This window comes from Crinia signifera, chromosome 3 (genome assembly GCF_055691185.1).
Source record: "Crinia signifera chromosome 3, ASM5569118v1, whole genome shotgun sequence".
In the NCBI taxonomy this organism is placed as follows: Eukaryota; Metazoa; Chordata; class Amphibia; order Anura; family Myobatrachidae; genus Crinia; species Crinia signifera.
The window spans coordinates 25,287,824-25,302,704 of NC_139219.1; the positions used below are offsets into that span (position 1 = coordinate 25,287,824).

At 49.4% G+C, this 14,881-nt stretch overlaps 1 protein-coding gene across 4 annotated transcripts in view; it reads left to right on the forward strand.

Moving 5' to 3' along the window:
* TOGARAM2 (TOG array regulator of axonemal microtubules 2) overlaps nt 1-14,168 on the forward strand; it is a 95,222-nt gene extending 81,054 nt beyond the window's left edge. For all 4 annotated transcript variants that reach the window (XM_083175486.1, XM_083175488.1, XM_083175489.1 and 1 more), the window contains 12 exons: nt 514-646; nt 836-997; nt 2,448-2,586; nt 4,043-4,148; nt 6,221-6,456; nt 6,947-7,105; nt 7,192-7,309; nt 7,445-7,551; nt 8,992-9,199; nt 9,480-9,696; nt 10,221-10,307; nt 12,401-14,168. In XM_083175486.1, coding sequence (XP_083031612.1) covers nt 514-646; nt 836-997; nt 2,448-2,586; nt 4,043-4,148; nt 6,221-6,456; nt 6,947-7,105; nt 7,192-7,309; nt 7,445-7,551; nt 8,992-9,199; nt 9,480-9,696; nt 10,221-10,307; nt 12,401-12,657 — 1,929 coding nt within the window. In that variant the 3' untranslated portion in view covers nt 12,658-14,168. The remainder of the gene's footprint in view (nt 1-513; nt 647-835; nt 998-2,447; nt 2,587-4,042; nt 4,149-6,220; nt 6,457-6,946; nt 7,106-7,191; nt 7,310-7,444; nt 7,552-8,991; nt 9,200-9,479; nt 9,697-10,220; nt 10,308-12,400) is intronic.
* The last annotated feature ends 713 nt before the right edge of the window (nt 14,169-14,881 follow it).

The following is a 14,881-nucleotide window of genomic DNA, read 5'->3' on the forward strand; positions in this document are numbered from 1 at the left end:
CTAGTATATTTTGGAACCCTAATCTCAGCCTTCATGTGCATTTGTCCGTAAATGTGTAGCTGATACTTTCAGAAACTCAGCCAGCGACAGATTAGTAAATTAGCGTAGAGGAGGTTTATAGTTTTGCTACTTTGCAAGAAAACAGCAGTTTTTCTGTCTCAACTGCTAGTGTTTGTGAGATGTTGAATGTTTTATTAGTAATCTTTAGTTAAACTCACAAAACAATTCACACAAGGTCAAATTGCATTTGGAATTTCTTGCATATAGGAATCACATGTATCATGTATACTGTGCGGAGTGAGAAGAAAGGAAATCTTTCAGTGAATAGAAGCAAATAAGAAATCTAATATCGCAGGCAACGATGTTATTACCAATAATTGAAAGTAGATTCCTTATTGAAAATTTAAAGTTATTAAAGAGTATAATAAGTTTTTTTAAGGCATCTATCTAAAGAAAATTGCATTTACATTACTGGATAGAAAGTGATTTTACAGGTTCCATTATTCATTTCAGATTAGCTTCACTATATCGAAGTCCGCTCAGGACAAGATGCGACAAAAGCAGCAGGAAATAGAAAACTTTCGAAACGAGAAGAGGCGGAGTCAGCAGCAGATGTGGGAGAGGTTACAAGAAGCGGAGAAAGGAGGTTAGGTCACGGTGCCTTTTGTCATATTAAAGATAAAAATAGTTTTTTTTGCAGCTGTCAAATTTATATTCCCAAATGGCAAACCTTTTATGTTTCTTTAATATAATAAGTGCAAGTCTCATTTGTATTATACTGCGTTGTCTCATCAGTAAACAAAATGTTTAATTGTAATTATGTGATGTTCCCCAGAGGCGACAACCATTGTGTCATTCGGTCTGAGCACAGTGCCGATTTCCTCGGATAAGAAACGAGGGGGAGCCAGTACTGGTCTAAGCAAATGGGTGAGCCGCCCATCTCTGCCCACCATCCCGACTGTAAACCCGGACCCTACCGACTTTCGACACTCTTCCGGTAGGTCCCACATAAATAGTTTTGATTATACACTCTGGCTGTGTGACGCGCATGCTATCAAACTTAGGTAACCTATTATTGCTCTAGAACAGGGATGGGTAACCTTCGGCCCTCCAGCTGTTGTTGAACTACACATCCAAGCATGCCGTACAACAGTTTTAGCATGGCCAAATAGCAGTTAATATATACATATAGCAGGGCCGAAACTAGGGTTTCCGGCGCCCGGGGCAAGGCAGTCTTTTGGTGCCCCCCCCCCCCCCCCTAGTGATGCTGCTGCGCGCCGGAGGCGTGACCGAAATTTTCGGGGGCGTGGCCTAATTTGGGGGCGTGGCCTATAAGCGCTGCTCTCCCGCGATTCCACGCCCCCATTTTGCCGCTATGGGGGCATGACCCAGAGGCTCTGTGAGCCTCTAGCCATGCCCCCAGCCCCCTGGCTGCGGGAATAGACGCTGTGCGCATGCGCACAGCGTTTATTCCCCGCTGCTTAGTTAGCAGCTGACAGGGGGGACCGACCAAATGACGCCTTGTCCCTGGCGCCGGAGACCTCCCCTCCCCGCACAGTCCTCTCACCGTTGAAGCCGCAGGTATGTCCGTCCATCTCCTACTAGCGCTGCGGCGGGAAGCGCTGATGACTTCAAAAAGACTTGCCGGACGCTGATTGGCTGAATTCAGCCAATCAGCGTCCGGCAAGTCTTTTCGAAGTCATCAGCGCTTCCTGCAGCCGCGCTAGTAGGAGATGGACGGACATACCTGTCACCGGACCTCACAGCGCCCCTCACCTCCAGCGCCCGGTGCGCGTGACCCCCCAGCCCCCCCCTAGTTACGGCCCTGCATATAGGCCCTTATTCAGATCTGATCTCAGTACAAGTTTGTTCTCAAACTGGGCAAAACCATTCTGCACTGCAGGGGGGCAGATGTAACATGTATAGAGAGAGTTAGATTTGTGTGAGTTATTTTATTTCTGCGCAGGGTAAATACTGGCTGCTTTATTCTTACACTGCAATTTAGATTTCAGTTTCAACACACCCCACCCAAATCTAACTCTCTCTCCACGTGTTACATCTGCCCCACCTGCAGTGCACATGGTTTTGCCCATGTACTGCGATCAGATCAGAATAAGGGCAATAATCTCCAGCCAATCTACCCAGTTTCTGCCCTGTAAGATGAAATAATGGTCTTGCAGACCAGATGCGCCATCTGGTGCATGAATCTGCTTATCTGTCCGCAATGAGCTTTGTCCCCACATCCGCCAGGTCCACACATTATCCTGTGCAATGCTGCACCCCATTGTCTGTCTATAGTTGGACTGGACTGTTGGAGTCTTTGACTTTGGGGGGGACAGCTGGATGCGGGGGAAGTCTGACACCGTGGCGGTAGAATTTCTGTGTTAGAACATCACTGCAGTGTCTGTAGAATGGGACCCGCAATGTTGTGTCTGTGTCATGTACAGCGTATTCCTTACCGGCCACCTTCCTGGACTGCTTCGACTGGGACTCTGATTCCGAGAATGGGGGTCCGGGTTCAGGACCCATGTCTCACCCAGAGCAAGGAATGATAGAGGCCTTGAAGTGGCTACATCACAAGGACTGGTGAGTGTCTCCTATAATATATATACTGTATAGATCTCGTGTGTGTAGTCTCCTTATCATCCGCATGCAGAAGACAAGCGTATCGAGCTTCTGGACTGAAACTATAATCACGTATGAATGTAGTAGTCTGCCTGGTGGGAGGCTCAAGAGGTGGGGCTGCAGCACAGTTTAAAATTCAAATAGGGGAACCACACCCACTGCCACCAACTGCCATTCCACACGGACTCACTGGGAAGTGGGCGTGGCTCCACTATTTGAATTTGAACTGTGTTGCAGCCCCTCCCCTGGAGCCACCACTGTACTCAGGTAAAATACTGTCATCTGATTGGTCCGGGTGTGGTATGGGGGCTCCGACGTTGGGGTCCCCACATCAGGATCCCAACCGCCGGTGCTCCAACAGGGGGGGGCGAGCAAAAAGAAGCCCTTGTGGACTTCTTTGCTACGCTCGCCACAGGTACTATTCTCCCTCTATGGGGTTCGTGGACCCCCACGAGGGAGAATAGACCCTGTGAGTCGGGATCCCCCCTGTCGGAGCACCAGCAGTCGGGATCCCGACATGGGAGCGTCATCTGGCACTCGATGGGTTCTATGTGACACAGAACAATGCTGGAAATCAGGTGACAGTTCCAGGTCTATATGGCTTTTTCATTACTTTAATTACTTAGTTTTATTATTTTATTGGTGGCGGTGGGGTGCATAGGCCAGTGTGTAGTGTAGTGTAGCCAGGGCCAGAATACAGTTTGTGCAGGCCCCAGGGAAATGAACTTAAAGGGCCCCTACCAATCAAATTCTCAATAAGAAATGCTGGATATCTTTTATTACAGAGTATACCGAATAAATATTCTCAGTACCACAAATGACACGGTAGTGCCTCCAGTGCACATTATGCCGCACAGAGATCACAATGCCCCCCATACTGGTGCTTTAGCTATAGGTGTGTGTGTGTGTGGGGGGGCAATATTAATATGGCTGCTAATATGGTACCGACTGTAGCTTATGGTGCGGTGTTCGGTTTGCCTCAGTATAGGCCCCTGTCCGATGGTTTGTCGACTGCTGAAATTTGCAGGGAACGGCTGCCAGTGCCTTCTGCAAATTTTGCTGTTGCCAAGGAGCTCCCAGCCTGAGTGACAGGCGGTGGGCGTGTCAGGGTGGACACTTGCTTTTCATCGGCATGCCCAAAAAAACGGGGGGGGGGGCACACCCATAGAAACGCTGGGAGTGCCCAGCAAAATGACGGCCTTCCTATGCCTGCTGGGGGGGGCGCTTGTGAGTGGATGTGTACCCATACACGTCTGTACATAGCTCTGCACAGGGGCTTGGAAGGGCGCAGGGGGGGGGGGGGATGTCTCTGAACACTTGCAGCCCAGTGAGCAGGACTGAATCAGGTCTATATCTGAGACTATGCTTGGGTTGCCTATTCTAACATTCTCTGTGCAATGATTGTGTGATCCCCCAGGGAGCAGAAGGAGAAGGGTCTACTCAGCGTCCGGTGCCTGGCCTCCTGGCACCCCGAGGTTCTCCTCTCCAGACTCCATGATGTCTGTACAGCAGTTACCAGAGAGGTCAGTTGTTTGGTGCAACCTATATAATATATGGGAAAGTTGTCTTATGCTGAAATTCAAAACCATCATCATGTCAGCCTTTTGAACCTTTTGGCTTTAAGCACTGTAAACCTTTCATCTGTCAACCTTTTGTACCTGTCGACCTATTGTATGTCAATCTATTGACTGTTATACTACTGGCTTAGCATCTACATCTACTTTGGTCCTGGTTGGTTGATCTACAGGTTCTAGATAGACGGTCAATAGGTCGACACAAAAGAGTCGACATGTAATAGGTAGGCAAGGGCAAATTGTTGACAGGGCCAAAAGTTGGACATTTTGAAGGTCAAAATGCACTAGCTCGAAATGGTCAAAATGGTGAAGTGTGCGGAGTGAAGCATTGGGGGCCCATGTTGACAGGTGTCGACAGTAACAACAAAACATGTGATAAATTTATTTCGACCCTTTAATGCGGCTCCCTTTTTCCTTTTTTGACCTTTTGTCCTCTAATTTGAGGGGTTAACAGCAAAATATTGAGTATCTCCAAAATTTGCGACGGAGGATCCGCAGCAAGACTCTCCGATACCTGCTGCGACGACTCCTGCCCCACCGGCAGCCGCATCCCCCAGCTTTCTATAGGGGTTGTGATGCTGCCCACTGTACCAATATCGCATTGGGTCCATTCTGAGATGGCGTTAGCCCTTTGTAGCCTAGGGCTACGCACTGCATCGCCAACAGGGCAGTGCAGCCAGCGGGGTCAGCGCTGATATCGCATGTGCCCCCGGCACCCAGCTGAGTGCATCACATGGACGGGCTCCTGTCAGAGTCCCAGGTCCCTGCATCTGCTTCTTAATGCATACCACCGATGGGACCGCATATGGCAATGTGACCCTGGGCGGTGAGATCCCACCCAGATCGCATTGTTTGTGCCCCTTAGAATTTTTCTGGGTTTATTTACTAAGCCTTGGATGAAGATAGAGTGCAGAGAGAGCTAAAGTACCGGCCAAGCATCTCCTAACTGCCACAACACAGGCGGTGTTTGAAAAATAACAGTTAGGGGCTGATTGGCTGGTACTTTGGTGGTCATTCAGAACTCTTTGCATGGCTGTGAATGTAATACCAGCAGGTGAGCGGCCGAGCCAGTGAGGATACGGGAGTGCGCAGTAGCGGTCACTGCTCATCGCTGCCCTGTACACATTGGGTGGTTTTTGTGCTGAATATCTCCCAATGTGTATGGGCCTGTACTCAGCTGCTGCGATGAATAAAGGCATATCCGGCCTGGAGCTGATGTCACGCACCCTCCTGTAACATGGTCAGGCATTTTCCCTGACACTACCAGCATTTTTCTGACACGCCTGCTTTTTTCAAGACACTCCCACTAAATGGCCGGTTTCTACCCCCAGACGCCTACTTCCTGCCAATCTCCTTGCGAATGGTGGCAAATAGAAAAGTAGCAGGAATTCATCACTGGCCAGCGCCACTCCCGTGCATTGCGGCCCATAAGCATGTGTAATTCACCGATAATCACCTTTGCAAATTTTCAGCCTTGCAGTCTGGTCTGAATATGTCCCTTTATCTCTTCACTCCATCCAAGGGCTCATTCGGACCTGTTAGAAAGGCTGCAATCTTTGCAGATGGACAAAACCATGCTGCACTGCAGGTGGGGCAGATGTAACAGGTGCAGTTAGTTTTGGGTGAGGTGTGTTCAAACTGAAATCTAAATTACGGTGTAAGAATGAAGCAGTCAGTATTTACCCTGCACAGAAACAAAATAACTCCCCAAATCGAAATCTCTCTCTGCACATGTTACATCCGCATTGCAGCATGGTTTTCTCCATCTGCTGAATCAGGCCCATGGACCCCTTAATCTTCTAACTGCCCAGCGCCTGTTCCCTTAGCACTACCCCTATGGTACCAGTGTCCCCAGATAGATTTATAGAAATTGAATTAATGATAAATACCAAAGATCCTAGCTTTCGAAGCTTTTGCTTTGAGCGGGCTTGCTAGTAAAGTTATACAAAGGCACAAAGTCCCCTGTAAGTGAGCTAATACTGTAACATCACATGTGAATATGTCGCTTTGCCCTCTGGCAGGTCAGCAATCTGCGCTCCAAGGTCTCCCGCCATGCCATCAAAACACTGGGTGACCTGTTCAAGGCCCTGAGGAGAAACATAGACCAGGAGGCCGAGGAAATCGCCCGGGTTCTCCTCCACAAGATCGGCGACTCCAACGATTTCATACGGGAAGAATCGGATAAATGCCTTGGGATTATGGTGGAATCTGTCAGCCCATCGAAGGCCATGTCGGCATTGCTAGCTGGGGGTAGTAGGTGGGTATACTTTCTACCATGTATTGCCATTAGTGCAGCCTGTACTAGAACAGGGGTTACTGCTCGTTCTTGCAGCATGGGGACCTGCTACAGGGGTGGACAGAAATGCCCAAAGCACCATCGATCTGAGATAGGTGTGGATTTCGCATTATGATGGTTCGCAACCAATACATCAATGTTTTTGTTGCGATTTGTCAGTGGTTTTAGCATTCGATGGCAGCATTCTGATGTTTCCCGCCATGGAGTGATAAACATTTGATGGTGTTGCAATGGTCCCATACTCAGCTTATGACTGACCATAACATTCAAAGATCTACAAACATTTGCAGCTTGGCCGCACATAAAAGATTTGATGGCCGATGCCCAGCCATTATTTGATGGAGTGCTTCCCTTGTCCATCCCTAGATTTAAGAAAAGACCTAATAGAGAATTGGTTCTAAAAACTTCAAAAATGAAGCTCATTTGCGTCTTTCTCCCGTTCTCCCCGCAGTCATCGGAACAGCTCCGTCAGAAGATGCATGGCGAAACACCTGTTGGTGGTGGTGGAACAGCTGGGGGCGGACAAGCTTCTGTCCGGACCCAGGGAGAGCACAGACACTTTCCTCCGGACACTAGTGAAACTCGTGCAGGATGGGCAACAAGACACCAGGTAAGCTCAGTGTGTATAATAACGGGTCTATGACTGCGCTTCTATACCGCATTGCCTCAATGTCCCCTCTTTCCTGACCACTGTAGGTTCTATGGACGCCGGATCTTCAGCTTTATGATGGCTCATCCCAGGTTTGAAGGGCAGATGGAACGTGTGATCCCGTCACATGAGCTGCGTGATCTGATTGTTGCTGTAAAGCAGAAAGTACGTGATCTCTTGTAACAGCCCTTCAGAATTTGTGTCTGATTATTTCCGTAGATGTAGCCTGCTCCACACTGCGCTAATACCTACTGAGCTCTCCCAGTATCTCAGCCGTAATGCAAGTTCTGCTAATTCTAGGAAATGAGTGATAGCGTTTCAGACGTTCCGTCTGCCAGAAGTCAGCGACCGCTTCAGAAGAGCAGTGCGGTTTCAATGATCCAGGATGCACCGAAGGCAGACCCAGGGTATGCTACTGGTATAATATCCATAGGAGCTTCTGCTCAGTGACATTATCACCGGTATGATCACCAAGAATCTCCTCCTGTAATCACTGTGAGGAGCACTGACACACAAGGCAATGACAGGAGCGCAGTCACACAGGATGGATGGAGGATAGACACTCACAGGAGTGCAGTCTCACAGGAGGGATGGAGGATAGACATTCACAGGAGTGCAGTCACACAGGAGGGATGGAGGATAGACATTCACAGGAGTGCAGACACCCACAGGAGCGCAGTCACACAGGAGGGCAGACACACAGGAGTGCAGTCACACAGGAGGGCAGACACACAGGAGCGCAGTCACACAGGAGCGCAGCCGCTCACAGGAGTTATGGGAGCAGACACTCATAGAAGCGCAGTCACACAGTTGGGATGGAGGATAGACACTCACAGGTGCGCAGTCCCGCAGGAGGGATGGAGGATAGACTATAACAGGAGCGCAGTCACACATGAGGGATGGAGGATAGACTTTCACAGGAGCGCAGTCACACAGGAGGCAGACACCCACAGGGGTACAGTCACACAGGGGGAATGACTATAACAGGAGCGCAGTCACACATGATTGATGGAGGATAGACATTAACAGGAGTGCAGTCTCACAGGAGGGATGAAGGATAGACACTCACAGGAGCATAGTCACACAGGAGGGATGGAGGATAGACACTCACAGGTGTGCAGTCACACAAGAGGGATGGAGGATAGACACTCACAGGAGTGCAGTCTCACAGGAGGGATGAAGGATAGACACTCACAGGAGCATAGTCACACAGGAGGGATGGAGGATAGACACTCACAGGTGTGCAGTCACACAAGAGGGATGGAGAGCAGACACTCACAGGTGTACAGTCACACAAGAGGGATGGAGTGCAGACACTCACAGGAGCATAGTCACACAGGAGGGATGGAGAGCAGACACTCCCAGGAGCATGGTCACACAGGAGGGATGGAGGATAGACACTCACAGGTGTACAGTCACACAAGAGGGATGGAGAGCAGACACTCACAGGTGTACAGTCACACAAGAGGGATGGAGTGCAGACACTCACAGGAGTGCAGTCACACAGGAGGGATGGAGAGCAGACACTCACAGTAATGCAGTCACACAGGGAGGATGAAGGGCAGACACTTACAGGAATAATATGGTGGCATGTGACCTCCTACTCCTTTACGTTATATCTAATGTATACATTATTTGTAATGTATGTTAGCGTAACTGCCTGTCTGCCTGTCCCTACCGCCATGTTCCTTGGGGCTGTTCCATAACTCCTGCTCTGCTCCTGGCCTCTGCCTTTAGCATCAGTACATCAGTGAATGACTTGATAGTTGTATTGGTTGTGTATCTACCCCACATGTATTTGCCCAATGATGTCTTCGGTGTGAAACATTGTATAATTCCTCCTGTAGTGCTAGCAGACCCGTAGGGGAAACCGAGCCTCAGGAGTCCCCCGTCCCCCGGCGGCAGCCTGTCCGTGCGGCGGAGGTGACAGAGCAACTGAAGGAACTCGGCAATCTGCTGACAGCCAAGGAATACCAGAACAAGATGGACGGCATCACGCTTCTTCTGGAACATTGCAAAAACAATGTCAAGTTTGTCTCCTCTCACGTTACTCAAGTGAGTGGTGCACCATAATGGCCACAATAGGGGAGATTGTAGCATCCAATAGGGTTTCCATTACAAATAATGCAAACTGTGGGCCAAATGCTGTTTTGTGAGGTCACGTGTCTACTTGCAGCTGGCCAAGACAGAGGGAAATGTTGGGTGGATCTGGGATTTTCCTTTTTATTTTCTTCCATACATGGCCAGTCTGGTCTGAGTCTCAGTTTTGACCTCTGTTAAACATTTCCCGCAGTTATACTATAAACATTTCTTAACTACATTTTCCTCGCTTTAGATTTTTGATGCATTTAACCCGAGGATGCAGGATGCAAACAAGAAGGTGAATCAGTACGCGCTGGAGTCTGCCGTGATCATGGTCCCTCTCCTGAAGGACAGTCTGCACCATGTCCTACTCCCAATGATGACCGTCGTCACAGACAACCTGAACTCCAAGCACACTGGCATCTACACTGCCGCCGTGACGGTCATGGACACACTCATTGCAAATATAGGTGCTGCTACAGTCTAGTCATCGTATTACTGCATAGTCATCAACTGTTCCGGATATCTGTTGTCTTTTAGTCTAATGCAGTGGTGTCAAACTCATGGTCCTCCAGCTGTTGTGCAACTACACCTCCCAGCATGCCCTGCCACAGATTTTATATAATGGATTGCTAAAACTGTGGCAGGGCATGCTGGGATGTGTAGTCCCACAACAGCTGGAGGGCCATGGGTTTGACACCACTAGTCTAATGGGTATATATAAGGACATGATTCTCTATCCTCCTTCCCTGATTAATGTCCTGTTTTCCTGGTCGCATTTTAATGATGTCCCTTTCTGCTCCCAATAACATCACAGACATTCCCTGTCTCCCTAGGCCACACCCCTAAACTACCTCAATAAGATTGACAGGAGGGCAACGAGATGAGAAAACGAGATTATGAGATGAGAAACACAGGGAGACTTACCAGCATCGCCATACAAATTATTATCTGCCCATTCCTAATGATGTAACTACCTATCATTCTGTTACAGATCATTTGTGGCTCCTGCAGCCATTTTCCAGCAGAATCCGTTTCCTCAGCGGCCGCGCCATGAGTGATGTGACCCATCGATTATCAGGTATACCACCTGGTGCTGTGCGCTGTAACCCATGCCAGCGAGAATCTGATTGGTTCTTTTTTAGATGTTCATATTGTGTTAACGGGACAGAAATTAGATTGAATTAGTCCTCAGCTTGTTCCTGGCACAAGAGCGACTGCGTCAGCCTCCGCCCTGCAGCGGTGCGCCTCTGCATCAAAATGGCGTAGTCAAGCTGTGATTACTGTATTTTCTAGTTCTAGAGTTCAAAGTTTAAGTTAGTGTTCCAACCAAAATATATTTGTGTGAGTCTGACACACAGACTCACACTCCCTCTCTTACACACACAGACTCAAACTCCCTCTCTCACACCCACAGACTCACATTCACAGACTCACACTCCCTCTCACACCCACAGACTCACACTCCCTCTCACACCCACAGACTTGCACTCCCTCTCTCACACACACAGACTCAAACTCCCTCTCTCACACCCACAGACTCACATTCACAGACTCACACTCCCTCTCACACCCACAGACTCATACTCCCTCTCTCTCACACACACACCCACAGACTCACAATCCCTCTCTCACACCCACAGACTCACAATCCCTCTCTCACACCCACAGACTCACACTCCCTCTCACCCACAGACTCACAATCCCTCTCTCACACCCACAGACTCACACTACCTCTCTCACACCCACAGACTCACACTACCTCTCACACCCACAGACTCACACACCCACAGACTCACACTACCTCTCACACCCACAGACTCACACTCCCTCTCTCACAATCCCTCTTACACCCACAGACTCACACTCCCTCTCTCACACTCACAGACTCACACTCCCTCTCACAATCCCTCTCTTACACCCACAGACTCACACTCCCTCTCTCACACCCACAGACTCCCACTCTCACACTCCCTCTCTCACACCCACAGACTCACAATCCCTCTCTCACACCCACAGACTCACAATCCCTCTCTCACACCCACAGACTCACACTCCCTCTCTCACACCCACAGACTCACACTCCCTCTCTCACACCCACAGACTCACACTCCCTCTCTCACACCCACAGACTCACACTCCCTCTCTCACAATCCCTCTTACACCCACAGACTCACACTCCCTCTCTCACACCCACAGACTCACACTCCCTCTCACAATCCCTCTCTTACACCCACAGACTCACACTCCCTCTCTCACAATCCCTCTCTTACACCCACAGACTCACACTCCCTCTCTCACACCCACAGACTCCCACTCTCACACTCCCTCTCTCACACCCACAGACTCACAATCCCCCTCTCACACCCACAGACTCACACTCCCTCTCTCACACCCACAGACTCACACTCTCACACTCCCTCTCTCACACCCACAGACTCACAATCCCTCTCTCACACCCACAGACTCACACTCCCTCTCTCACACCCACAGACTCACACTCCCTCTCTCACACCCACAGACTCACACTCTCACACTCCCTCTCTCATACCCACAGACTCAGACTCCCTCATACACACAGATACTAATACACTATGCAGCTTGCTATGTGGCTAGTAAGTTTGGGAAGGGGTGGTCCTCTGCTCTGATAGGCTGAGTGACATCATACAGCAGATGCTTCTCTATTTTTACCTCTGTGGGGCATATTCACCAAAGTCATTTTGCAGGAAATCATCAGAAATCAGCTACTACAGTATCTCCTGGATGTAACAGGAAGGATTGCTCTCAAATCTGCAATGATCTCTTCATTTCTGACCACGAAAGAGAACCCCCCTTGGTTTATGTGGGGGCTGCATGACTGTAACATTTGCCATCTTCAAATAGGCTTAGCACACACACTCGCCTATGGGTTATCGTTTCATTTTTCTTTTAACCTGGAGATGGATCCACCAGAATCCCTCCCCATTGGCCTCCACTAATGCACACTTGCATGTTTTCCCAAAGTTTGCCGGGGTTCCCTCCTGGGACTCCAGTTTCCACCCACACTCCAATAACATTCTGGTAGGGTAATTTGTTTAGACTACAAGTTATATTGGGTTACAGGGAATGATGCGAATCACGTTATAATAATATTCCATAACTCATCGTTGAACTTGTTGTCGTTGTCTTGTCCAGGGCTTGTGTCTTCTGTTTATCCCCGGAAGCCCCAGGCTGTGGAACGCCACGTCCTGCCGGTGCTGTGGTTCTTCCTGAGCAATATAACCGGGAATGGCGTGCTGCCAGGGCGCAACGGCAATTTCAAAGACGTGGTCACCAAACTGGCCAAAACTCTGCACAAAGTGATGGGATCGAGCCTGGAGGAATACGCCTCTGGACAACCGCAACATGTCGCAAAGATGCTGGCTGACATTCTAGGCTCAAAACGTGAATAAGTGTAGTCACCGCCCGTCCCCCCCGCTTGGGGAAGCAACAGGGACACGTAGGATCCAGACGTTCTGAGATACCCCCAATATTCTCAATGTAATTTAGGTGTAAATTAGATTTCTATAGACACGTTGACTCATCTCTACATAGTCCTTAAAGAGAGAGGATAAAAGATAAACTAGGACTGCTAACCAATATTGCCGGCTGATAACTCAAAGCTATATAGCGGCTGCTATTTGATAGTACATAGGCTGTAAATAACCGACATGGAACCGAATTTGTCATATGGCATCATCGTGTACTTCTAAGACTTTCAGGCACAGTTCTGGTGTAACGCATGAGGCAGGCATGTCCAAACTGTTGTGAAACTACACATCCCAGCATGCCTTGCTGTAGTTTAGCAATCCCTAGTAGCAAAACTGTGGCAAGGCATGATGGGACTTGTAGTTTCACAACAGCTGGAGGGCCATAGACATGCCTGGATGCCATAAGGCATCATTCTGCTACTAGCTTAATGGTTTAATGGTGTGTACGATTCCTCAACTGACATTATTGATACGATATCCCTGAGCAGGCATCGATCGGCCCACCTGCGTTTCCAGGGGAATGCCCAGCGGTTTCACGAGGATACCCACTCCCTCCCCTACTCGGCAAATGTGATACTCACCAAGGCCCCCCACAATCAGAACAGGGGTGAATTTGGCCCCTTCTGACCCATACTGAATCCCCCCCCCCCCCCCTTCCCGACACCTGCACAGTCTTTTTCTACTTTCAATTTCGCCGCCGCTGGGCCGTGCATTGGGATCGGATGCGGCTAAACACGGCGCAATTTGAACTAACTTGCTATTGATTTTGACTATCCACACATAGGATCCCGATATACAGATGGAGCCTCATCTAGCCGTCTCTGGATAGCCAAGGTGAGCCATGCTGAGCCAAAGCCTATTGTTCTCAGCTGCAATACAATACATACAGATGGATCGCCTCTCAGCCAGCTCCAGGGCTCGGCAGAATGTCCCCACTGGCAAGCACTGGCGGAGAAGGACTCCACCTGACTGGGACACGGGAGCATTTCACACGCACACGTGTCACAGTTACTGCGCGGTGGGGATCGGGAACTCTGCCCGTCTCCGCTTCAGGGAAACGGGCAGGGTTAGGGGAGAGAGCGGGGAGGCGGTGGGAACCGACGGGGAGCTCTATTGGAAAACAGCGGGCGAGCCTCTCGTGTGCCCCCTTCCGGCTGCTGATGGCAGAGGCTGGCGATTCGATCATCATCCCCAGCCTCAATGTCAGGCGCTCCATCTGTACATTAACGTTATATCACATTACATTGTACAGCGATAACATTCTGATACATTTTAGTACGCTTGCAAAAAAAAAACGTGACTTTGCTTCAGTGTCCAACAGCAAATACCTGAATACTACGGTTCAATAATCTAGATCAAAAATGCAGAACTAAAGCTAAATTATGTACATACTGTATTATGTGTATTAGCATTAAATTAAATTCATATTTTTATACATTGTTTCTGTCTTTGTTAAACACGCAGCCGGGGGCACACACTGCCAATCCGATAAATGCCCCAGCTGCGTACCTCTCAACATGGGTGGTCCGTGGATTGGGAACCTGTGCGTGCACGACTGCCAAGGGGGCAGAGCCTAAGAGAAAAGGGTGGAGCTCCATGTCACCGCCGTTCCCTTCACTGTGAAAATAAGCTGTCATTGGGATAGTGGTGGCTTGGGTGGAGCTGGTACTGCCATGGCACCTGGTCTATACAGATCCCATGTGGTCTGGCCATCTGCATGGAATCTGCTGAAAATAACCCTCCAAAAATGGTCGGTGTTTTGAAGGAGACTGATGCTATTGGTCTTAGTGGACCTCTAGCATCTGTTGGGGATACCCGTTGATACGCAAGGGAGCGTTTTCAATTGGAAGTCACTGGCCCTGCTAGGCTGTCCCTGTGGATGGCAGATTTTAAGGGTATGGTATAAGGGGCACATTTACCATGATCGCATTTACAATGCGATCTTGGTGGAATATTACAGCCCAGAATCGCATTGTAAAATGCGATCACACCTGCGGGATGTATCAATTTTGAGGGGACAGGGCTCCAAAAGGAGCCCGTCCCTGCGAAGCGCTGACCCGGATTATGCGCTGACCCCCGCCGACCTTTCTGACCGCACTGCCTAGCTCAGAAATAATGGCAATAGCCCAGGGATGCGAAGCCGGGC